Source organism: Plecotus auritus (assembly GCF_963455305.1).
Source record: "Plecotus auritus genome assembly, chromosome: 4".
Taxonomy (NCBI): Eukaryota; Metazoa; Chordata; class Mammalia; order Chiroptera; family Vespertilionidae; genus Plecotus; species Plecotus auritus.
Genome location: NC_137775.1, coordinates 145,514,265 through 145,541,141, shown reverse-complemented (window position 1 = coordinate 145,541,141; position 26,877 = coordinate 145,514,265). Strand labels below are relative to the sequence as shown.

At 39.0% G+C, this 26,877-nt stretch overlaps 1 protein-coding gene across 2 annotated transcripts in view; it reads left to right on the top strand.

Annotated features, from left to right (window-relative positions):
* SUGCT (succinyl-CoA:glutarate-CoA transferase) overlaps positions 1-26,877 on the top strand; it is a 583,247-nt gene that overhangs the window by 176,378 nt on the left and 379,992 nt on the right. For both annotated transcript variants that reach the window (XM_080665575.1, XM_080665574.1), the window contains exon 10: positions 26,187-26,258. In XM_080665575.1, the coding sequence (XP_080521701.1) occupies positions 26,187-26,258 (72 nt within the window). The remainder of the gene's footprint in view (positions 1-26,186; positions 26,259-26,877) is intronic.

Here is a 26,877-nt window from a genome sequence, read left to right as displayed (position 1 = left end):
ATTACAAGAAGAGTTAATGAAAAAGCTGTATTATTCAATGCTTCTGCCATGCCAGTCACTATATTAATCAGTTTCTATGTATTGTCTCATACTCTTCTTGAAGTTTTCCTGTGAGGTTGATATTATCTGTGTTTTGCAGAGGAAGGTAAGGCTCAAGGTGGTAAATTACAGAAATAATAACCTTTGCTCTTAACCTCTGCATTCAACTTCTTTTCCATGTGACTGGTTATAGTTTTAGGCGGGAGAACAGAAAATCAAAATTAGCACTTAGTATAAGCTAAGTACCATGGTAGAGATGTAGAATGTTGTTGTGAGAGTACATGGACTGTAATGAGATGAGAAAACTTTAGGAAAATCAGATGCTGAGGTGAATTTTGAAATGCAAGAAAGAGTTGATAAATGAGGAAGATGGGGAAGGGCATTCTGGTGACAAGGAAGAGTATTCTGTGAAATTATGTGGGTGGGTAACTCTATGGGGTGTATTACTGCTACTAGCTGCAGTGGAAGTTTCTTGTAAGTAGTGATGGGGAATGAAGGTATAGAAGTGGGCTGGAGTCAGATCAGATTATGTAAATGCGTTTTACAAAGATTATGTCTGCACATTTCATTTGACGTTTCTGAGTGCCATGAAGGAGATCCTCTTCCTGGCTTTTTGTGCTACTATGATTTGCATCCTCATTTCCATGGAACAACCTACCTCAGCATCTCATTTCCCCTGGCCTGGTCTACTATACAAGCTATGCCTTCTTCTCTATATTTTATAATATATACTCTTTTGAACATAGAAGCCAGAGCTTTGATCAGGTCTCTTTCCTGCTTGCAAACTTACAGAGCCTCTCTTAAGATTTAGCGATTAAAATCCAGCTGCCTTAACATGGAAGCTATTGAGACTCCTATCCATTTTTTCCAATGGCATTTCCATATTTCCTTTACCTAACCTATGTTATTATCAAGTGGGACAAATATTTGTTCATGTACCTTCCCTTTGCTCTCTCATTATAGGCTGGTTTGGTCAGGCTCAGGTCAAACTACCTTTCCACATCTCTGGATTTGCACTATCTGGTCCAGGCCAGTACAAAGCAGCAATAGATGCTTCTTAACCCATTTGTGAGACCTCTGGCACCCTTCAGAGATTTTTAGGAGTTACCCTCTACAGCTCTGGGGATTTTTCTAGCATTTACCTTCTACTTTTCACTTTCATCTAATTTTCTCAATTTCCTTCTTACCAAGTTCCTAGAGATCTGTTGCCTCCCTTTTCCATTATTTCACCTGTAGCATCAATCACATTTGCATTGAGAGGCCCTAGGGACCCTACCCCATGTCCTTGCCAGACCAAGCTCCAGGATACTTTACCAGAATCCAAGCTCAGCATACCTCTTGTTTTATGGCCCCTGGAAGGATGATTGGTCCTAATTTCATGAGTCTGTTGATTTGTTTTGTAATTTATTCCTTCAACAAATATTTACAGATTACCTACTGTGTGCCAGGCACTGGGACATACTGGTGAGCCAAATAGCAATCATGACCCCAGCTGGCTAAGGAGGTCAGGAAATGCCTCACTGAGAAATCCCCAAAGTTGATACTTGTCATCATCCCTAAAACTATTCACTAACCCCGAGCTGTGACTCATCTACACAAAATGGCAAGTCCTTCTGAACTTGCCATTTTGTCAGAGAAGGATTCTGATCTTCCCTCCAGGAGCCCTTTACTTGCCTCAGTTGTCTCCCTTACATATTAAAACACTGACTATGTTTTGGTGATGTAGTGTCTAAAATTTGAATGCCAGTATCTTCCACTTTTGTCATTTGCTCCCAAATCAAGACCAGGTTTAGGTAACCTAAGGAACTGTGTGTACCCTGTTTTGATCCTTGGAAGTCTGTGGAACACAATCAAAATGACTTTAAATGCTTCTACATTACTCTTAAACTTATACCATATATGAATATGGTGGAAGCAAATGGGGAATAGAAATATGTTGTGTATTTCTGTGTTTATGTTGATAGTATTTTGGTATTATTTAAAATGCGGTATAATTAAATTTTTAATAAATAATTTATTGACTAGAATTTTTGAGTTTTTTAGTATACAGGCACTGTACTAAAATTTACCATATGTATTATTTCATTTAATTCTTTGAAAGAAGTATAAACACATTTTTAATTGAATTATATGTAAATGTTTTTGGAGCTTTTCACAATTTGGCCTATACCTTCTTGTCTAGACTCATTTTCCACTGTCTTTGGACACTTTGTGACAACCAAACATGTTCTTATTTTGTGAACCATATTAGCATCAGCCTATGTTCTTTTACTCCACCTACAATGCATTCTTTTCTCTTCACATCAAAATCTTAGGAGTTGTTACCTTTTCAAGACACTCTAGTCAATCTATGTTGAATATGCTCTTTGACACATTCCTTAAGTAAGGTAGATGCTCAGTGAATATTTGTTGAATTAAACATCAGATGCTTTGGGTAGCTTTGGTAATTTATGTCATTTAAATTAAGCCTATGTAAACTAACCAAATAATTAATATGATTTGAAATGGTTTGTAGCTCTTCATCCCTGCCATCTTAGAGAATTAACCAGCTGTAAAAACAAACATAATCTCTAAAACATACAATTGCTAAGATTCACTAATACTTCATTTTGAGAAATTTCCATGATTGAAGAGTACATTACATTGTATTAAATAAAGCAAGTTCCAGGAATTACAGTTTATAGCTGTTTGCCCCAGCAGGTACTTACTGTTTCTGAATGAATGGCTCCTATGAGATGGGTACTGTTATTATCAGATTAAAAATAGGATGGCTGTGGCATAGAGACGTTCGATTGCCTAAGTCACAAAGTAGCAAGCAGCAGAACTCACACCTTAACCTATGTGACCTTGTCTCTGGTCCATATGGTCAGCTGTGCCAACATTTACCAGAGGTATAATTTTAAATTGAGTGTCTTTTAACATTTAATTCTATTATTATTCTTTGGCATACCAATCTTCCAGGACTACAAGGACTCTGAAATGTTATGACTAGTGACTGCAGAAAGATATTAATGTTACTGCTGATGCATCTCATATCCAGTAAGAAAGTGCATGTCAAAATTTCTGAAATCACAGATTATTTTATTAGAGATAGGGCTAAATGTATTTGGTAACAAACGTTGAAAATATATTTATAAATTGAATTGTCAAAAGCTTTTGTTTGACTTTCCTTTACAGTACCTGTTTTTCAAAATAATTGGGAAAAAAAGTCTTGTAAATGGTCAACAGTTGCTTTTAGTTTCCTTTTACTTTCTAAAAATGTTACCAAGAACGTACATGCCACATTTTACTTAATTGCATTTTTATGGACCAGCCATTAACCTATTGAAAAAAGTAGCTTAAATGGAAACACTGACATAAACCTCATTACACTGGCTCCAATGTGTGGCTATCATAAAGCATTCATCTTCTATATGTGTATGTTTTCATACGATACTATTGAAAAGGTAATGGAAAATTAACTTTGCAATGGAGAATTTGATTCTGTGTAGATATTTTTAAACACTCCAGCACAGTGTATGTTTACAACATCAAGGGGTTTATTTGGAATTAAGGTTTATCATAAATTTTATGATATTTAAAACAGATTTTACAACTGGCCATATATTATTTCTGCTCCCCATTTTCAAGTTTTTTTTTCCTCATTTTTTTTGGACAAAATATTTGTTACATGTCTCTCTTTGGGCTAGTAACAGTCTACTTATAATTAATTTTCAATAAGAAAAAAACAAGTCTTTGTATTTCAAAGTGATCAATTACAGTTTCCTTTATGAATTATTTTTTGACATATAAATTTTAAAACATGCTCTGATGTGGTGGGCTAATGTGTTAAATGGTAGAAATAGTTCAATCGGAGATAATTTTAAAGGTACTATTATTGTTAAGATCATTATCATTGTTATCATCTCATCAACATCCTTGGTCTTACTGGTGTGGGCATAGAAACTTGCCTATATAGTTTTCATAAAGAAAAGAAGTCAGGCATGGGGAACTAAAGCAGTTGAGATAGTGACAGGAATGTGGGAATATGTGCAAGCTTGGAGGTAATTTATTTCCATACATACTTGATATATGTGTAGATATGTGGAAATAGTAGAGGTGAAAGAATTTCATGATTTGAGACTCGATAGTCATTGCTTATCAGTCTAATCATCCTGCACCCTGCATATCAATTTGTGAAACTTGGGAAGAAATCAGCACTTTTCCTCTAGATCTAGAGCTTCTACCACATTGTGGTTGCTTTACAGAAAGGGGTTTGAGAGCATTGATCTTTTTAAACTGTGTAACTGTGGACAAATTACTCAACTTTTCTGTGCTTCAGTTTTCATACTTGCAAATGGAGATAATAAGAGTGTCTAGCTAATAAGGCTGCTGAGAGGCTTAAAAGCGTTTTTATATAATAAGAATTCAATAAATGTTACTATTACGATTTAAATAGTGAGCAGATTTATTTTAAGTTATTTTGAACCAGCATGGCAGAGCAGAGCTGACAGACTCTGGTTCTCATCTTTGTTTCTTATTTAAGGGTGTTCAGTTAAGCTCCTGTAAACTCTGAGGCCCGATTTTCTTATGAGTAAAGTGGGATAATAATACAGGCTTGTTGGAAAAAGGGGATTATGTATGTAAATTGCCAAGCATGGAGTCAGACCCAATAGTGTGTGCTCGATGAATGGGAACCATTATAATTATTTACAAAAAACACAGTAATAATTAGATTGAGTGCCTAAGGACACTATGTTTTTACAAAATATCATTACTTTACCCAACAACATAAAGAACAAAGGTCAGTGTTCTTAGAAACTCATGTAGTTGAACATTACCTCTCAGCCAAAAGAAATATATTACAGAGTAAGTGGTTGTAAATGCTATGTTCTATTTATATATGATGAGGGTGCTGTGAACTCTGGAGCCACATTTTAAATATCATGTGTGTGAGGGCTTTCTTGTTTTTTACCTTATAAAATGTCCTCATTTTAAATGTCTCTAAGTGCATGTAAACATGTATAAAATAGGCCCAAACACTCACAATAAAATAAGCAAGATCTTCCAGACAGACCATTTTCTTTCTTTTTCACTGTTTTATTACAATCCTCCTATCAGGATTTCATGTTTGATCTTAAAATCACAGAATTTTATAGCTGGAAGGAACCAGTCCAACACCCTAAATTTATAAGTGAGGAAACTCTGACATGGCAAGTTTAAGTGATTTGCCTGAGGCTCTCTAGTACGTTAGTGGGAGAATCCTGGTCTCTAGCCTCTGAGCCAGAATATTTAGGGAAGAGAAATGACAACTGGATTCAGACAAAGTTGAAGCTTTTATAACTCAGGAGAGGTGGTTTGGAATCCTACTAAGTGGCTCTCAGCATACATATGTATGCCATAAAGCATACAGCTGAAAGAAAAGGAGAAACTCGTGCTGGGGATGGCTGTTGTGAGATGACTTGGATAGAGTAATAAACTGTTTATAAAAGATATTGTGATCTAAGGAACGTTCAGGTAACAATAATCTAAGGATGTCAGAACCAGAAAGGCAAGTACCAGGTAAGCAGAGGGGTAGTAGATTCAAAGTCAGAAAAGCAATAGCACCTTAGCTCCAGGGGAGGCTCTGCTAATTAATAGCTCGAGGAAGTTGCTTATCTTTCAATGCTTCAGTTTCCTCAACGTACATCCTATCTAATAAAAGGGTAATATGCAAATTAACCATCACTTCATAACAAAGATGGAGGTGCCCATAGCCACAAGATGGGGGTGCCCAGTCCCCTTAGCCTCGCTGGAGTCTCCCAGCCCCTCCACGGCCAAGCGCAGGCCCAGAGAGGAGATGGCGGCCCGCCTCCCACTGAAGCAGCGTGTCTCCCAAAGGCGCCCTGTGGCTCCTGCTGGCTCCCGCTAAAGCGGCGGGTGGCCTACTGTGCGCGATATCATGCGATGGGCTACTAGTTTATAATAATATCTATATTATGGTTATGCTGATAATAAAACAAGGTAATTCATGAAATGTACTTAGCATTGTGCCTGGCACGTATGGTAACCACTTACTAAATAATAGCTGTCACTATAATTACCAACGATCCATGTCTTTGTGGTGGGAGATCTGTTACCGGGAGATGAATTCTACCCTGAAGAGAGTGCTTAGAGATTTATTAAGTTCTCAGAATTTTAGCAAAGTCATCCACACTTTAGGATAACAGTCTACTCTGGACAAGTAAAAGGAGTACTTGGTAGAGAAACTGAGGTGAAACCTGTTGCCCTGTTCCCTGAACTTGTCAGTAAGGTGGGTATTTAGTATTCTTAGGTAGTGCACTCTAGGGAATTTTGTGCTTTCCAGTATATACAAGTGAGCTGAATATTTCTTAGACTCAAGAGGCTCTGAATCTCAGACAAATTCCAGTGATTTTATCCTGACTAGACTCAAAGATGGTCACACTGGTGTACTTTCCTCCTGGGCTCCTTTAGAGAGATGAATTCTAAATAACATCAGATTAATACTTATTGTAACGAATTATTTTAGATGTGACATTTTCTAAAGGTTTTTTTTTTTTTTGCTGTTCCAAAATTAATTTTTAACTCTTATGATGATTGGATATAGTTGTATTCAAGGTTTAGGTTCTAAAGTGCTACTCTAGGTTTTAGTAAGGCCAATAAAAATCCACCTGACTTCACAATACTGAGGAGCAAATTTGTTCCCATCACAAATTTCTGATATGTTCTAAGAGACATGAAAATCTGTGGTTCTTCTTAGTACTTTACATGGCTTACTTTCTATCTTTTGTTAATGGAGTTTCATGGGAGTTCTGTGCAACCTGAAGCAGCTTGAGTCAGTAAATCATGTGGACATGACACATGTTCAGCCTGTCCATTAAAGATTAATAGAATAGACAAATCTACAAATAGTAAGTCACATTTATTTGTACATTTCTTATCACTTTAGGTCTTCCCAGATTCTTCTTGGAATATAGATATAAACATTGAAAACTAAAGCCAAAATACAGCCATAAAAAGAAAAATTTGAAACAAAGTGTGACAGAACAACATTTTGTTTTTATTAGCCCTCTTATTTCTCTCTTTATCCACTGGTTCATACACTTTTACATTAGACCTCTTGAAAGTATATTATTCTTATTTGTATTCCCAGTGCCTAATATAGTATCTATAAGAATATACGGTAGGACACAATAAATATGTACTGAATGAAGGAATAATGGTGATTTACTTTTATAACCTGGGATAAGGAATAGCCTTTAAATCTGGAGAACTTTTGGATGTTTTCTGCTATGTGTTGAATACTCTCTTTTTTATCTTAGTAAGAGAACCTGTGTTTGATCAAATAAAATAAATGTGAAAATTCTTTGAAAGTTGTAATATGCTCTGCCAAAAGTAGGCTTAGTCAGTACTTTGTGTTATTACTTTCAGAACCTGGAAAGAGCACACCTTCTGAGTAAGGACCAAAGTCTAGAAAAATATTGCAATAACCAACTTTAACAAAGGCTAAAGCCAATTTTTTATAAGATCAAGGCAGTCTTTTAGGTAATTCAACCTGCAGGCCAGAACAAAACTTAACATCAACACCCTGGAATTTTATAGGAAGTTAACGTAATCCAGAGGCTTAGCAATATATCCTTTATAACGTTTAACACATAATTGAAAATTTGTAGATGTGATAAAGTTGCAAAAGTGACTGATATGCAAGAAATAAAATAACCAATGGAGGCGGACAGAGATGAACCAGATATTAAATATAAGAGGCAAAGACTCCAATAATAGTCATTATAAATGTGTTAAAAATACTAGTAGAGGAAAAGATGGTCAAAATGATGATGATAAAAAGATAGGCTATTTCAACAGAATATAAAATTAATTAAATGGACATTAAACAATACCAAAATATATCAGAAATTGGAACTCATTAGATAAATTTAACCACAAGTTGCACACAGTAAGACAGTATTAGTGACTTCGGAGAGAAGTCAATAAAAATATCCAAACTGAAGTTCAGGATAGAAAAAGTAATGGGATAAAGAAAAGAATGGAAGCAAAAAAAAAAGTGTAAGATACATGTAGATCATGCTCAAAAGCTCCAACACATGTGTTATAATTTCAGAAGGAGAGTATAGAGAGAATGGGAGTAAGCAATATTTGAAAAAGTAATGACTGAGAATTTCCCGAAGCTGATGAAAGATACTAACCAACAGATTCAAGAATCTCAGGCAACTGAAAATTGTCAACATCAGAGTCTAATGAATCTTCTGAAATGAGGCCAGAGGTGGAGAAAGTCATATTATCTTTGGAAAAGCTACATAAAGCATAATGACAGATTAAAGAAAATCTATGGAGCCCTGGTTGGGTAGCTCAGTTGGTTGGAGCATTCTCTGGATGCGCCAAGGTTGCGGGTTTGATCCCTGATTGAGGTGCATGGAATCAAGCAATGAGTGCATGGACAGGTGGAACAACAAGTCAATATCTCTCCCTTCCCCTCTCTCTCTAAAAAAAAATCCATCAATAAATATTTAAAATAAATCTATGGAAGCCAGGAGACAATGTAATGTTATTTTTAAAATGCTGAAATAATAATAATAAAACCCTGAATGGTATAAGACCTAATATTAATATGATATTCTGTCTTGACATCTGAAGCCAGGAGGCCTCAAGTGGGCCTGATTGCAAGTTCCTGTCCCCATTCTGCTCCAGTAACTGAGGTCTCCTAGCCAAACCAAGTCTCCTTAACTAACAGACCAGGCACAGTGTCTGTTTATTCCTGAGTAGTGTTTCAGTTCCTGGCCAGCCAGTGGAATTACTCAAACAAGCAAGTCACCTTCTGTGGGAACCAGAGGATGCCCTCCCCGCTTGGTGCTATCCAGCCTGCTCCCCCGACCCTGGCTGTCACTTTGTTACTGAGTGCAGCTCCCACGTGGCCCTGTGCGTGCAGCGTCCTCCTCCCCTGGGCTGTGGGTATGTGTGACTAGTAAACTGCTGTTGACCCTAGCTGTCCAGTTTTGGGTGTTGTGTTTGGCCGTCCCCTAACCCTATGGCAGGGGAATCCTCCTTCACCCATGAGGTGAAGAGGACACGAGATTAAAAAACTCTGCCAACCTGTGGTTCTTATTTATTTATTTATTTATTTATTTATTTAAATATATTTTATTGCTTTTTTACAGAGAGGAAGGAAGAGGGATAGAGAGTTAGAAACATCGATGAGAGAGAAACATCTATCAGCTGCCTCCTGCACACCTCCTACTGGGGATGTGCCTGCAACCAAGTTACGTGCCCTTGACTGGAATCGAACCTGGGACCTTTCAGTCCACAGGCCGACGCTCTATCCACTGAGCCAAACCGGTTTTGGCTCTTTTTAATTTTTTTATTATAATTTTTTTATTGTCTAAAGTTTTACATATGTCTCCTTTTTCCCCAATTGACCACCCCCCCAGCCATTCCCACCCCGAGCAAGCCCCCACCGCCCCAGTGTCTGTGGCCATTGGTTATGCTAATATGCATGCATACAAGTCCTTTGGTTGCTCTCTAACCATCCCCCCCCCCCCCCCCCCGCCCAGCCATTTGTCTCTGGATCTATTCTTTTATTATTATTATTTTTTTTATTGTCTAAAGTTTTACATATGTCTTATTTTTCCCCAATTGACTCCCCCAGCCATTCCCACCCTGGGCAAGCCCCCACCAGCCCAGTGTCTGTGTCCATTGGTTATGCTTATATGCAGGCATACAAGTCCTTTGGTTGCTCTCTACCCTACCCCCTCCCCTGCCTTTCGTCTCTGGATCTATTCTTGTTCATCAAATTATGTTGATCATTATGTCCCACATATGAGTGAGATCATGTGATATTTATCTTTCTCTGACTGGCTTATTATTTCACTTAGCATAATGCTCTCCATTTCCATCCATGCTGTTGCAAATGGTAAAAGTTCCTTCTTTTTTATCGCAGTGTAGTATTCCATTGTGTAGATGTACCACAGTTTTTTAATCCAGTCATTTGCTGATGGGCACTCAGGCTGTTTCCAAATCTTAGCTATGGTAAATTGTGCTGCTATGAACATAGGGTACATATATCCTTTCTGATTGGTGTTTCTGGTTTCTTGGGATATACTATGGTTCTTTTTGAAAAAATATATATTTTATTGATTTTTCACAGAAAGGAAGGGAGAATGATAGAGAGTTAGAAACATCAATGAGAGAGAAACATCTATCAGCTGCCTCCTGCACACCCCAACTGGGGATGTGCCCACAACCAAGGTACATGCCCTTGACCGGAATCGAACCTGGGACCCTTCAGTCCGCAGGCTGACGCTCTATCCACTGAGCCAAACCGGTTAGGGCTATACTATAGTTCTTTAAAATTTTTTTTTTATTGATTTCAGAGATGAAGGGAGAGGGAGAGAGAAATAGAAGCATCAATGATGCGAGAGAATCATTGATCGACTGCTTCGTGCATGCCTCCTACTGAGGAGCGAGTCTGCAACCCGGGCATGTGCCCTGACCAGGAATTGGACCATTACTTCCTGGTTCATGGGTTGATGCTCAACCACTGAGCCACACCAGCCAAGCAAGACAAAGAGAGAATCTTAAAAGAAGCAAGAGAAAGACAGTAAGGTAGCTATAAGGGAGCTCCCATAAAACTGATTTAACAGCAGAAACATTTCAGACCAGAAGTGATTGGCATGAAATATTTAAAGTGATGAAAGCAAGGGACCTACAATCAAGACTTCTCTTTCCAGCAAGGCTAGCATTTAAAATCAAAGGATAAATAAAAAGCTTCCCAGAAAGGAAATGCTAAAGGAATTCATCACCACCAAACTAGTATTCCATAAAAATGTTAATGGGGCTTCTTTAAGAAGAAGAAAGAGAAAAACAAAAAGAGGAACATAGTTATAAAGCATAAAATGGCAATAATATGTACTTATTAATAACAATTTTAAATGTAAATCACTTAAATGCTCCAATCAAAAGATATAGGGTAGCTGAATGGATAAGAAAATAAGACCCATATATATGCTGTCTACATGAGACCCACCTCATAACAAAAGGTGCACACAGACTGAAAGTGAAGGGATGGAAAAAGATAATTCATGCAAAAATAAATGGGAAAAACATCTGGATTAGCAATTCTTTTATCACAAAAAATGGACTTTAAAACAAAGACTACTGTAAGAGACAAAGAAGGACACTGCATAATGATAAATGGAGCAATTCAACAAGAGGATATATCCCTTTTACACAATTATGCACCCAACATAGGAACACCTAAATCTTTTTAAAATATATATTTTATTGATTTTTTAGAGAGAGAAAAGAAGGGAGAGGGATAGAGAGATAGAAATATACACGATGAGAAAGGAACATCATTGACTGGCAGCCTCCTACACGCCCCCATTAGGGGATCGAGCCTACAACCTGGGCATGTGCCCTGACCAGGAATTGAACTGGTGGCCTCTTGGTTCCTGACTCAATGCTCAGCTGCTGAGCTACACCAGTAGGCTATCAAGCAAGTCTTAATGGACATAAAGAAGAGAGGTTGACCATAATATAGTCATAGTGGGGGATTATAACACCCCATTAACATCAGTGGATAGATCTTTCAGACAAAAAATCAACAAGGAAACAGCAGCATTAAAGGATACACTAGATCAGATAAATTTAATTGATATTTTCAGAGCATTTTCCCCCAAAGCAGCAGAATATACATTCTTCCCAAGTGCACGTGGAACATTTTCTAGGATAGACCACATGTTAGGATGCAAAACAAGTCTCAATAAACTTAAAAATATTGAAATCATATCAGGCATTTTCTCTGGCCATTAAGGGTATCAAACTAGAAATCAGTCATAAAAACAAACAAACAAAAAAACCAAAACAAAACACGGAAAACAAATAAAAACAAATGGAGGCTCAATAAGGTTACTAAATAATGAGTGGTTAACAATGAGATCAAGGAAGAAATCAAAAGATACCTTGTGACAAATGAAAATGGAAACATAACAGCCCAAAATCTTTGGGACACAGCAAAAGCAGTCCTAAGAAGGACGTTCATAGCATTCCAGGCCTACCTCAAGAAACAAGAAAAATATCAAAAAACAATCTAACCTTACACTGAAAGGATCAAGAAAAAGAACAATAAATAAAACTCAAAGTTACTAGAAAAATGGAAATAATAAAGATCAGAGCAGAAATAAATGAAATAGGGTCTAAAAATGAATTAAACTAAGAGCTGGTTCTTTGAAAAGATAAAAAGGTTGATACACTTTCAACCAGACTCATCAAGAAAAAAGAGAGCAACCCAAATAAATGAAATGAGAAATGAAAGAAAAAAACAACAACTGACACCACAGAATTATAAAGGCTTATAAGAAAATATTTTTAAAAACTATATGCCAACAAATTGGACAATCTGGAAGATCTTGATTAAATTCCTAAAAATATACAATCTCCCAAACTGAATCAAGAAGAAACAGAAAATCTGAAGACCAATTACAATTAACAAAATTGAAGCAGTAATTAAAAAACTCCCAATAAATAAAATTCCTTGAGTGGATTATTTGGTAAATTTTACCAAAAATTCAAAGAAGAACTAATACCTGTGCTTCCCAAACTATTGTAAGAAATTCAAGAGGAGGGAAGACTCGCAAGTTCATTTTACAGTGCCAGCATTATCCTAATAAAAAAACAACAGCTAAAGACATTAAAACAAAGAAAGTTATAGGCCAATATCCCTGATAAACATAGGTACAAAATCCTCAACAAAAGATTATTAAATTGAATTCAGCAATACATTAAAAATATCGTAGACCATGATCAAACGGGATCTATTCCTGGGATGCAAGGTTGGTACAATATCCACAAATCACATTTAATGCCATACACCACATAAACAAAATGAAGGATAAAAATCATATGATCATATCAATAGATGCAGAAAAGCATTTGACAAAATCCAGCACCCATTAATGATATAAACTCCTGGCTAAGTGGTAATAGGGAGATCATACCTCAACATAATAAAGGCCAAAAATGAAAAACCCACAGCCAGCCTCATACTTAGCATGGAAAGACTGAAAGCCTTTTCCTGAAGATGAACAACACAGGGATGCCTGCTTTCACCACTCTTATTCAACATAATACTGGAAGTCCTAGACAGAGCAATTAGACAAAAAGGAGAAATAAAATACATTTAAATTGGAAAGGAAGAAGTAAAACTGTCATTATTTGCAGATGACATAGTACTGTATATAGAAAACCCTAAGAATTCCACCAAAAAACTATTACCAATAAATAAATTCATTAAAGTAGCAGAATACAAAAAAGTATCCAGAATAGGTTGCATTTTTATACACTAACTAGAGGCCTGGTGCATGAAATTTGTGCACAGGGGTGTCCCACAGCCCAGCCTGCACCCTCTCCAATCTGGGACCCCTCGAGGTATGTCCGACTGCCCGTTTAGGCCTGATCCTATTGGAATCGGGCCTAAACGGGCAGTTGGACATCCTTCTCACAATCCAAGACTGCTGGCTCCCAACTGCTCATCTGCCTGCCTTCCTGATTGCCCCTAACTGCTTCTGCCTACCAGCCTGACCACCCCCTAACCACTCCCCTGCCAGCCTGATTGATGCTAACTGCTCCCTGCCAGCCTGATTGTCCCTAACTGCCCTCCCCTGCAGGCCTGGTCACCCCTAACTGTCCTCCCTGCAGGAATGGTCACCCCTAACTGCCCTGCCCTACAGGCCTGGGTCCCCCCAACTGCCCTCCCCTGCAGGCTTGATCACCCCCAACTGCCCTCCCTTGCAGGCCTGGTCTCTCCCAAGTGCCCTCCCCTGCTGGCCTGATCTCCCCCAACTGCCCTCCCTTGCAGGCCTGGTCCCTCCCAACTGCCCTCCCCTGCTGGCCATCTTGTGGCGACCATCTTGTGTCCACATGGGGGCAGCCATCTTGTGTGTTGGAGTGACAGTCAATTTGCATGTTACTCTTTTATTAGATAGGATAACGAACCAGCATAAAGAGAAACTAAGAAAACAATCTCATTAGCAATTGCATTCAAAAACAAAAGCCTAGGAATAAATTTAAGCAAGAAGGTAAATTATAAGACACGTAAGAAAGAAACAGGCCCAGCCAGGTGTAGCTCAGCGGTTGAACGTCGACCCAGGAACCAAGAGGTCACTGGTTCGATTCCTGGTCAGGGCATATGCCCAGGTTGTGGGCTCAATCCCCAGTGGGGAGCGTGCAGGAGGCAGCCAATCAATGATTCTCTCTCATCAATGTTTCTATCTCTCCTCCCTTCCTCTCTGAAATCAATAAAAGTATATTAAAAAAAAAAACAAGAAAGAAACTGAAGAAGATATAAATAAATGGAAGTAAGTACCATGGCCATGGATATGAAGAATTAGCATCATTAAAATGTCCATCATACCCAAAGCAATCTATAGATTCATCGCAATTCCTATCAAAATACCAATGGTGTATTTCACAGCACTAAAACAAATAATCCAAAAATTTATATGGAACACAAAAGACACCAAATAGTGACAGCAATCTGGAGGAAGAACAACAAAGTTGGAGGAATCATGCTACCTTATATCAAACTATACTACAAGGCTTTCATAATCAAAACAGCATAATATTGGCATAAAAACAAACATATAGATCAATGGCACAATGTAAAGAGGCTAGAAATAAACCCATGCCTATATGGTCATTTAATATTTGACAAAGATTGTAAGAACATGCAAAAGGATAAACACAGTCTATTCAATAAGTGGTATTGGGAAAATTGGATAGATACATGTAACAATATGAAACTAGACCACCTTTTTATACCATTTACAGAATAAACTCAAAATGGATTAAAGACTTAAATGTAAGACTCAAAATTATAAATCTCCTAGAAGAAAAAATAGGCAGTAAAATCTTGGACATTCCTCTGAGTAATTTTTTTTCCTGCTATATCTGCTCCAGCAAGGGAAACAAAAGAGATAATAACCAGTGGGACTACATCAAACTAAAAAGTTTTTACACAGCAAAAAGGAAATTATCAACAAAAAAGAGAACCCACTGAATGGGAGAACATACTCTCTAATGATATATCTGATAAGGGATTAATATCTAAAATTTGTAAAGAATTCATACAATTTGACACCAAAAAAACCCCCCCAAACAACCCAATTAAAAAATGGGTGGAGGACCTTAATAGACACTTTCAAAGAGGGCATACAGATGGCCAATAGACATATGCAGATATGCTCAATGTCACTAATCATTACAGAAATGGAAATTAAAATTGCAATGAGATATCACCTCACCTCTGTTAGAATGGCTATCATTAACAAATCCACAAACAGTAAGTGTTGGAGAGGATGTGGAGAAAAGGGAACCCTCATACACTGTTGGTGGGAATGCAGGTTAATGCAGTCACTGTGGAAAGAATTATGTAGTTAACTCAAAATTTTAAAAATGGAACTGCCTTATGACCAGTGATTCCACTTCTGGAGATTTATCTGAAGAAATCCAAAACACTAATTCAAAAGAATATATGCATCCGTATGCTCATTACAGCATTTTTTACAATAGCCAAGCTATGGAAGCAGCCCAAATGCCCATCAAAAGATGAGTGGATAAAGTGGTGGTACATATATACAATGGAATAACAAAGAATGAAATCTTACCATTTGTGACAGCAAAGGAAACTAGAGGGTATTATTCTAAGTGAAATAAGTCAGCCAGAGAAAGTCAAGTACCATATGATTTCACTTATATGTGGAATCTAAAGAACAATATTAATGAACAAACAAAACAGAAACAGACTCATAAATACAGAGAATAGACTGATGGTTGCTCGAGGGGAGGGGCATTGGGGGACTGGGTGCAAAAGGTGAAGGGATTGAGAAGTACAAATTGGGACTTACAAAAATATGGTGCCAGGTGGGTACTGGAAATATTAGGGGAACAGTTTATAAAGTATACTAGTGGCCCAGTGCACAAAATTCATGCATGAGGGGGTTCCCTCAGCCCAGCCTGCACCCTCTCCAATCGGGGACCCCTTGGGGGATGTCCGACTGCTGGTTTAGGAATAGGGATCGGGCCTAAACTAGCAGTTGGACATCCCCTTCGCAATCTGGGACCACTGGCTCCTAACTGCTCACCTGCCTGCCTGCTTGATCACCCCTAACTGCCTCTGCCTGCCTGCCTGATCGCCCCTAACCTCTCTGCCTGCCTGCCTGATCACCCCTAACTGCCCTCCCCTGCGGGCCTGATCTCACCCCCAACTGCCCTCCCCTGCAGGCCTGATCTTGCCCCCAACTGCCCTCCTCTGCCGGCCTGATTGCCCTTAACTGCCTCTGCCTCAGCCCCCACCACCATGGCTTTGTCTGGAAGGAAGTCGGATGTCTGGAAGATGGCTGGTCAACCCAGTCTAATTAGCATATTATCCTTTTATTAGTATAGATAGATTATATAGGATAGGATTGCTTAAATGGGGGAGGGGAAAAGCCTTTTTCAGCAGGAGGAGATGCTCTTGGCAGACAAAAATGCATAATCCCTATATCTGGACTGATAGCCAGCCATATGCACTACATGGCCAAACCAGTCATTAAAAAATTGAACTGCTTTCTTACACCTTACACCAAAGAGCTGTGGCCCTTAAAACCCCTCCTCAGCCCCTACCTTAGGTTCTGCCTTCGCAGTTCACCCAGATTAGGTTCTGATTGGTCAGTTTCTATGCCAGTCAGCATCAAAAGCTCCACCTCCTAGGCAGCCATTGGCTCCTCACAGTTCACCCAGATTTGGTTATGATTGATTGGTTTCTATGCCAGTCAGCCCTTGCCTCTCTCTCTGGGCCTTGCCAGCAGCTGAGCATATCTCTCTCTCCTAGAGGTCAGCAGTTCAGCCCGCTCGCCAGCAGCCTGGAGATAGGCCCGGAGATGCTGACTGGCATAGAAACCCACCAATCAGAACTTAATCTGGGTGAACTGTGTGTGTGTGTGAGAGAGAGAGAGAGAGAGAGAGAGAGAGAGAGAGAGAGTCCCTTGTCTCTCTCTCTCTCTGGGCCTCACCAGCAGCCTGGGGCGGCTGATGATTAGCCCTGCCTCTCTTTCTCTCCAAGAGGTCATCAGTTCAGCGTGCTCGCCTGTCCCTGCCCACCCGAGCCTACTGCGCGTGCAGCCTGGCGTTCGGTTGTCCCTTCGGTCATTTTGGATGTTACGGATCCTGGCTCTTTATATATATAGATCAGGGGTCCTCAAACTACGGCCCGTGGGCCACATGCGGCCCGCTGAGGACATTTATCCGGCCCACCAGGTGCTGCTGCCTGTCCTGCTTAGCAGCCGACTTGTCCCGGGCCCACAGTGTGCATAGGAATTTGTTCATAGTTTTTTTTTTTAAACTATAGTCCGGCCCTCCAACGGTCTGAGGGACAGTGAACTGGCCCCTGTTTGAAAAGTTTGAGGACCCCTGATATAGATGATTGTGTAACCCCTGAACCTAATACAAAATAATATTGAATGTAAACTGTAATTGTCAAAAAGTTAAAAAAATAATATCCATTGACAATTTATGAAAAATATAAATAATTTAAGATTTTCCATTTTCTTTCTTGCCATTGCCTCCATACCCAGTATTAATAATCAAGTGTTTGAAATCTTAGATATGTTTGATTTGAAATGAGATTTAATTGATTTTGAAGAACCTTCAGGACATCTTTGAGCATTCAAACTTTCTATGGAATTGGGAAATTCTGGCCTATATCTGGGATAACTGGAAATCAGTACATAATATTGTACTCAAGGCTATTCTAAAATTCAAGGCAAGTGCTAGTATTTAGAAATGGGTCCTCCAAAAGGCGTATACCTATGAAAATATGCAGACAAAGCCAAATAGGTAGTATGTGAAATTAGGTATTCCTGGGCTCATTTACCATTTCATAGATGACACTGTTCTTGACTTGTAAGCAGTTTGTGCCTCGTAGCCATCTGGCTCAGCCAGCTCTAACACCATAAGGTGAACTGAACTGTTAGTGATAGGAAATAGTGCTCTATATTTGTCACAATGTACTCTCCCAGTCCCAAAGCCAGTGACTGCTTGACATTCTAGAAAACATTCTCATGGCAATGAGTTAAACTTCATGGAATGTCTTTTTCCAGTGGATGATGAAGTCATTTAGCAAGGGTTACCTTTTGTGGAAGAATGTGGTGTTAAAAATTAAGTAACCCCAAGGCTTACCATTTGTGTTCTTTTTTTTTTTTTTTTTGAAGTAGTCACTACCAATTGTATGCACTTTAGACCAGAGAAAATACTGATAAATCAACATGGGTAGCTCATGAGGGTGACGCAGAAAGTTCCAGTTTTTCTTTTTTCCATTCGATCATCTGATAGATTGAGTTGATGCAGAACTTCCTCCTGTGGTTTTATATTTAGAAAGCTCAATAGTTAGGGCATCATCAAATGGGGTCAGCATGCCTAGAAGCTCGAAAGCAGAGCATCTGGGAAGAACAGACACTTCCAAGAATAATGGGAATTCCAGGCTGACCCTCTTATTTCTCTGCCTTCACATCTGCTCACTATTCCCTGCTCCTGTATTTCACATTTTTACCCCTCAGTCATTCCGGTATGGTCACATTTTGCATCTGAAACTGCTCTAACTAGAGGAACTAAACTCTGAACCCCCATGCTCTTTACATATCTTTCCATGTCTTTCAGTTTGATGACTTGTGCCATTTCCTTGGGACCAATAAATATTTTCTCAGCCTGAAAAACACCTCTCTCCAAAGAGAGGAGGTTTATCATGACTAGAATGTGAAGAAAATCATGTCATTTCTGCGTGATCTTCCAACCAGTGAAACTTGTCACCCTTGGATAAGCACAGCCCACAGAAAGAGGCATCTTTCCTCAGGAATAATAAGCCTATGTGGAAAAGCTTAGTTCTAGCTTTGTCTTTTTAAAACTAAAGATAAATATCACACGATCTCACTCATATGTGGGATATAATGAACAACATAAACTGATGAACAAAAATAGATCCAGAGACATAGAACCACCAAACAGACCATCCAACCTCAGAGGGAAGGCAGAGGAGGGTGGGCGGGTTAGAGATCAACCAAAGGACTTGTATGCATGCATATTAGCAATGGACACGGACACTGGGGCAGGGGGGGCTTGTCCTGGAGGGTGGGAGTAGCCGGGGAGGGTTCAATTGGGGGAAAGGGAGAGACATATGTAATACTTTAAACAATTAAAAAAAAGATTAAAAATAAGATTAAAAATATTAAAAATACAAAACAAAACAAAACTATAGATATTTGCTCCTGCTGCCCTTTTCCCATCTTTTCATGCAGAAGAGATTGCTTTTTTTCACCTTAGGCTTGACTTCCTTACAAAAGGAAGAGACACCCCAGTCATGAGTGTTTGCAGCTTAATATGATGCGTTTGATCTGTGATGGAAAGCATGCTAGTGGGGGTGTGCATGGCCTGTTGTCACTTGTCATGCCTGGTATAGAGAGTGAGGCAACCGAGGATGAAGAGTCAGAGAGGGGAGTTACTTGCAGAGTGGATGAGGGCCCAGGCACCAGAATCTGAGGGCTTAGAATGCATGCGGGAGTTCCTTTTATGCAGACCCAGCATATAGTAATTGTTTAATAATAATAGTTTTTATTGAGTCCCCAACTTTTATCAGCAACTATTCTATGCCCCTCCTACTGTGGCTCTCACCTCACACTGAAATTGTTTCACTTCAGTAACCACTGAATGAAGCATTTTACAGTCTGACCTTCCCACCTTGCATGTTCAGTGACTTTTATTATGAGAATTTTTTGACTTCACAGGATTTCCTATGCACTGTCCTATCCATAGTCTCCTCCTGTCTTCACCACCTGTTCCATACTCAGCCCATTTTTCACTGCTCAGTAACATTCTGGGTATTTTCCCTAAACTTGTATCTCTTTGTCATATCCATCTGATAAAACCCTAAATCTAGTGAATGTAAATATTCATTTATTCCCTGTAACTGAGTGATGATGGAAGGAAGCCACTTAATTAGGCTCTCAACACTTCAGCATTACAATTGTGCTTATCTGGTTACTCTGCTCTCTCCCTCTTGGTAACGATACATCAGCAGGTCTCCATTCCTTTTAGTCTTCGTCTCACGTCTCCCAGCCCTCCTCTCATTTGATAGCCTCACCTCTTCCTTCATCAGAAAGTAGAAGGATCCAGTGTGAACTCTCACCAGCTGACATGGGGGCCTGGCTCTGCATCGTGCTCCACTTGTGCTCTCAGTCCCTTGCTCATTCTTCACTTCTTGGATGTTTGCATGTGCTGCCTCCATTTCCTTACCTGTTACTTAGTCCTTGATCCACTTCAAACAGAATTCTGTCTACATTGTGATACCAGGGTCACATTCACTGAGGTAAGGAAACACCGCCTGTGGGCAATCTTTAGTGCCCATCTTACTCTCTGGCTAACTCCTCTTCTGCCCTCTTTCAAATAGGGGTGGCCTTCAGCCTCATCCTCGGCTCCCGCACTTCCCCCTACTCTACAGTATGAACTCTTTCTAAATGACCTCACCTATGTGATGGCTTTAGTAATGGGTGACAAGCAAACGACTCCCAAGTTTTGTCTACAGTTCACAGGCTTTCAGATGGTCCCCAATTCCTACTCATTTGAAATTTCCTCTGGATTATCACAAAAACCTAAATGCCATCCATGATGCCTTCCTTTCCCTTAGATTTCAACTCTCAACCATCATGTTTAAGTCACTACCAACTGTAGTAGATTTTAACAACTAAATATTTCTTAACTTTATTTCCTTCCATCTCTGTTGTCAGGGCTCTAATGTTATATATCAGCATCTTTTTGAAAAATAAAAATAAAAATGCTGACCTCTTTTTTACAACTGTAATACTCTAAACAATAAAGATAATTTTTTTAAAAAGTTGAGATAATTGTAGATTCACATGTATTGTAATAAATAATAGAGACAGATTCTGTGTACCCCTTATCCAGTTTATGCCAATGGTAACATCTTGCAAAACTATAGTATAATATCACGATCAGGATATTGACATTGATATATTCAAGATACAGAACATTTATCATCACCTTAAGGATGCTTCCTATTGTCCTTTTTTAAAAAAATGATTTTTAGAGCAATTTTAGGTTCTCAGCAAAGTTGAACAAAAAGTACATAAATTTCCCATTATACCACTTTCCTCCACACATGTAAAGTCTCCCCCATTATCAACATCCACGCACCCCCTACCCAGGAGTAGTATATTTGTTACAATTGATGAATCTACATTGATACATAATGATCATTCAAAGTCCATAGTTTATATTAGGGTTCACTCTTGGTATACATTCCATTGGTTTGGACCAGGGGTCCTCAAACTTGTTAAACAGGGGGCCAGTTTACTGTCCCTCAGACCGTTGGAGGGCCGGACTATAGTTTAAAAAAAAAACAACTATGAACAAATTCCTATGCGCACTGCGGGCCCGGGACGAGTCGGCTGCTAAGCAGGGCAGGCAGCGGCACCCGGCGGGCCGGATAAATGTCCTCGGCGGGCCCCATGTGGCCTGTGGGCCATAGTTTGAGGACGCCTGGTTTGGACAAATGTATAATGACATGAATCCATCATTATGGTGTAACACTGAGTATTTTCACTGCCCTAAAAGTCCTCTGTGCTCTACCTATTCATCCTTCCTCCCATCCTGCTCCAGCAACCACTGATCTTTTTATTGTAAAAATAGTTTTGCCTTCTCCAGAGTGTCATATAGTTAGGATCATGCAACATATAGCTTTTTGAGATTGGCTTCTTTCACTTAGTAATATTCATTTAAGGTTCCTCCATGTCTTTTCATGGCTTGATAGCTCATTTCTCTTTAGTGCTGAGTATCACATTTTCTGGATGTATCACAGTTTATTCATTCCCCTGCTAAAGGGTATGCTCTTATCAAATGGTCACTTGGCCACACCCTTAATGTTTTCTTCTAACCATAATTTCTCATTTTTCACAACATACAGGGTATCCCAAAAATGTATTACACACTTTAACAGCTGATAGCTCAATTTTGAAAATGAAATGTATTTTAATAAACACTGTCTTCATAATTAGTCAAAGTATGTGTATACATTTTTTTTGGGACACCCTATAGCTAGAGAATTTTCAAATCCTTAGTTTCTGTTTTCTTTTTGCTTAATCATTTTACCTTTGAGTCATTTCTCTTTTTTCACATTGTACTATAAGCAGTCAGGAGGAGCCAAGTTGTATCTTCAACATGTTGCTTAGAAAGAGCTTTAGCTAAACATCCAGTTTCATCACTAGCAAGTTCTGCCTTCCATGAAATACTAGAACATGAACACAGTTCAGCCAAGTTTTTTGCCTTTATAACAAGGATCACCTTTCCTTCAGTTTCCAATAACATATTCCTAATTTCCACCTGAGACCTCATCAAAATGATCTTTACCGTCTACATTTCTACCAACATTCCATTCAGAATGACTCAGGTTATTTTTTAAGAAGACTAAGGCTCTCTCTACAGTGCTTTCTTTTCTTTCTGAGCTTTCACCAGAATTCCCCTTAATGGTTTGTTCATGGCAATGTAGATTTTTTATTTTGTACCTCAAAACTCTTCTAGTCTCTATGCATTAACCAGGTCTAAAGATGCTTCCACATCTGTAGGTATTTTTTACTGCCACACCTCTCTTCTCAGTACCTTGTCTCAGGTTGCTAAAACAGAATAGCATAGACTGGGTGGCTTAAACAGCAAACATTTATTTCTTACAGTTGTCGAGATCAGGAAGTTCAAGATCAAGGCATTGCAGATTTGGTGTCTGGTGAAGACCTACTTCCTGGTTCACAGATGGCTGTGTTCTTGCTCCTAATATCATCTCACGGGGGTTAGGATTTCAATATGTGAATTTTTTTTTGGGGGAGGACCAATAACATTTCAGTCTATAGCACAATGTAGTATTTTTTTTTAGAAAGTTTTTATTAAAATATATTTATTAAACAAAAGAGGGACCAAATAAGTATTTAAAGCACTCATAAGCATACCTTTATTTCTATAAGTCTGTGATTAGGTGCTCTTTAGTCTAATCATATTCTGGTGGCTTAGCTGTTATTCACTTTCCTGTGATCATTAACTAGTTATCTCTGCTTAAGTTTTTAAAAATTACGTGTCGGTAAAGATGTATTTCATGGTAGGTTTCAAGCTTAAGGAAGAAACAAGCATTTCATCATTAATTAAAAGGAAATAACCTCTCCTCCCAAAATGTAAACTTGTTGAACATGTTACTAATCTAAATTTTTGAAAGCCTTTCCTTACATTATACCTGTCAATACTCATTGTTACTTCACATAAGTTTTGCACTCCCCAACTTCCTCTTCCTTTGCCAAAAGGAGAGGAAATATACAACCTGTGTCCCTTCATAGTTATCAATGGCTTGTTGAGACATCTTTGCTCAAAACCCTTTGTCTCTCACTCACAGCTGTATTTCAGATCCCTTTTGGTAGTTTGAGAAACACTAATGCCTTATATATAACACTAGAGGCCTGGTGCATGAAATTCGTGTATGGGTGGGGTCCCTAGGCCTGGCTGGCAATCAGGGCAAGGCTGTTCGGGGCTGGGCTGATTGGGGCCCGAAGGCCCCAACAGGGTTGGGAGAGGAGGCGATGCAGAAGGAACAGATGCCACCATCGTCGGCGCCCTACCACTGTGCGGTTCCCTGCCTCCCCCCACTTCCCTCACTGCCACGGTGGGTGGGTGGAAGGCTGATTGGGGCCTGCCAACCAGGGGGGAGGAACGGAGCACAGGAGGTTGGCCGCTGGCCTTCGGCCCCCCTGGGAAAGGGGCTGTGTTCGCTGCCACCAACCCCCAGTTTCCCATCCCAGCCCAGGGCCTGGCCCTGATCAGGTGATCAGGGTCTGACGGCTGGGAGGAGGGGCCACGGGAGGTTGGCTGGCTGGGGGAGGTTGGCTGTGGAAGCGCACTTACTACCAGGGGGAAGCTCCTGCATTGAGTGTTTGCCCCCTGGTGGTTAGTGTGCATCATAGTGACCGGTCCTTCGATCATAATGGTTGCTTAGGCTTTTATATATTACATAGATTAACTTTGCTTTGCCCTGTGAACAGGGAAAACGAATGTTTAAAATAGTGCATGTGATATCTTTTTAGTAGCATTCATTACCAAGTAAAGCAAAAATGTAAATAAGATAAACCTGTTATAGTGTTTTCCTTAACAACCCATTTTAGCCACAATTCTACTACATGGAAGCAATCACTTGATTGATTCATTAACAATTTATAACCATTTATTAATTGACATTCTTCAGCTATCATGTTAGTGTTAGTAGGAAGAATAAAGAAAAAATACAATCTACCAGCTCTGCTCTACCAGTACTGTACCACTTTCTATGATGATGGTGGAAATGCTCTCCACCTACATTATCAAATATGACAGCCACTGGCCACGTGTGGCTATTGAATGCTTGACATGTAGCTAGTGTGTCTGTGGAATTGAACCATTAATTTAATTTTTCTTATTGACAGTTTCATTGGGAAATAATTCACATACTATATAAGTTAACCCACTTAAGATATAGGATTCAATGGTTTTTAGTGTATTCACAGAGTTGAGCAGCCATTACCACAATCAATTTTAGTACTTTCCATCACCTCAACAAGAAACCCAATGTCAATTAGCAGTAGCTCCCCAAATTTTTACAACTTCCTTAGACCTAGGTAGCAATTAATCTGTCTCCACAGATATGACTATTTTGGATTTTTCATGTAAATGGAACACATATATAATCTTTTGTGACTAATTTAATTTTAGTTTATTTAAATTCAATTGCCGCATGTGGCTAGTGGCTACCATAAGAAGCAAGTGAAGTAAAAGACCAAGTACAGATGCTTAAGAAATGCTGAAGGCTGAGGATAAGATACTCCTGCAAGACAAGTAAGAGAGATTGAAGATGAACCTAGACAGAGCTTAGAGACAACAGGTTTCTGGAGGATGGGATAATTAACAGTACTAAATAACAAAGAGGGGTCAGGGTGGTTGGTGAAGAAGGCAGGTGGCACTTTTATACCATTTAAAGATGGAGGGAAGATCACTTGAGAGGGATGACAGGATTGATGGAAATTTTGTTTTGTTGCTGTTAATATTTTTAGTGTAGGCATGAGCCTATAAGTAGGCAGTAGATAAGGATCCAGGGGAAGTAAAGACATTCAAGGTGTTTGAGCAGGGTTCTGGAAGACGATAGTTAAAGCAGTACCAAGGTCATTAGCATGGGAGTAAGCCTTGCTAAGAAAGATAGAGGTCATGTTTCTCAGAGGCAGGAGTGAGAGAAGAAAAAGTAGGCAAAGATACAGAGCAATTTTTACATAGAAAAGAAGGAAACTGAAGGAATGTATTTACTTAAGGAAAGTGGGAAGAAATCTTTCTGAGGGTAAAGTTTGGTTCCTCCAAACTCTACTGTGATCAAATGTGGAGAAGAAGGTGCTGAGTTCTCCAGAGAGGCTAGGATTATGGGACGTAGGAATGTCTATTACTTATCGGTATTGCTGTCTAAATGTCTGTTCCTCCAAAAAGGGACAGACATTTTCAGATAGATAAGCCAAAGAATTCCAGGATCCAGATATGTCCATATTCACTTACTAAAGAGTGAAAATTGTGCACAAGTTTGCATCTGAGGTTTTCAAAGATGAAATGTAGCTGCATCAGCACATGCGTCCACCCTCTTTCCCTTCCTTCTTTCCTTTTTCCCATCTAGTTTGTAGAAAACAATGTACCCTCTTGCTTTGCCCTACAAGAAAAAAAGTGGAAACAAAATACAAAACTTTGGGAAAATTCAACATTATTCGTGTTGTAATGAATACAGAATTTCATATTATGAGCTGTAATAAAATTCCAGGATTTTCTTCATTTTCCTAAATTATTTCCCCCTCCCATGTTATAACACTGGAAGGGCCAGAAAGTGCTTTGAAAATGCCAAATGAAGGCCACTGTGCAAATATAAGTGGAAAATGTACTAATTCGTTGATACTGACTTAATAACATTGCTTTAGAACAAGCTTTTTATATTGGAGTTTTAGAAAATAAAGGCAACTTTTGTGGTATTCTCAATATATAAAATTATAAATTTATGAGTGTATTTTTTATTTTAGGCTTTTAAAACCAAGGATGGCTATCTTGTAGTTGGAGCAGGAAATAACCAACAGTTTGCTACCGTGTGCAAGGTAAGTTGTAATCTTTGGGGTGGGTGGATGATATATGCAACAACTCATTTAGTAAAAAGCCAGGAAGGTTTAATTTTGCCTAAAACAGTGTTGCTAAGTATATAAACAACTCAAGAACCTCCTGTGTTAGACTTAAGTTAAAGTACACCATTTTCATGCTTATAATTGCCAAGTACAGGGTCTGAATCAGCCCTCTCACTGGTTTATTTTTTCTGAGGTATTAGGCTGTATTTTGAAATGAAGAATGATAGTAACTTAAATTATTCTAAAACCTGACCTGTCTGCCAGTCCAAACAAAAGGAAACAAACAACAACAATAACAAAATTAAAGGGATCTTCAACACTAGTTTTTTTCCCTTCCTCGCTCCCCCTCCCTCCCTCCCTCTCTCCTTCACTCCCTCCTCCCTTCCTTCCATTCCCTCCTTTCTTCTACATCGTGGGCCTAATTAGGCCCAAATATAATCTTCTACCAAATTTATTTTATCACCAGAAAATTTTGTAAAACTTTGAAGTATTTTAATGACTACCTTTCTGCAAAATTTATGTTTTAAGATTTTAGCAAATATAGTTTTATAAAAAACGGTGCTTCTCAGTAAGGCCTTAAAAAGTGGCCTTGGAG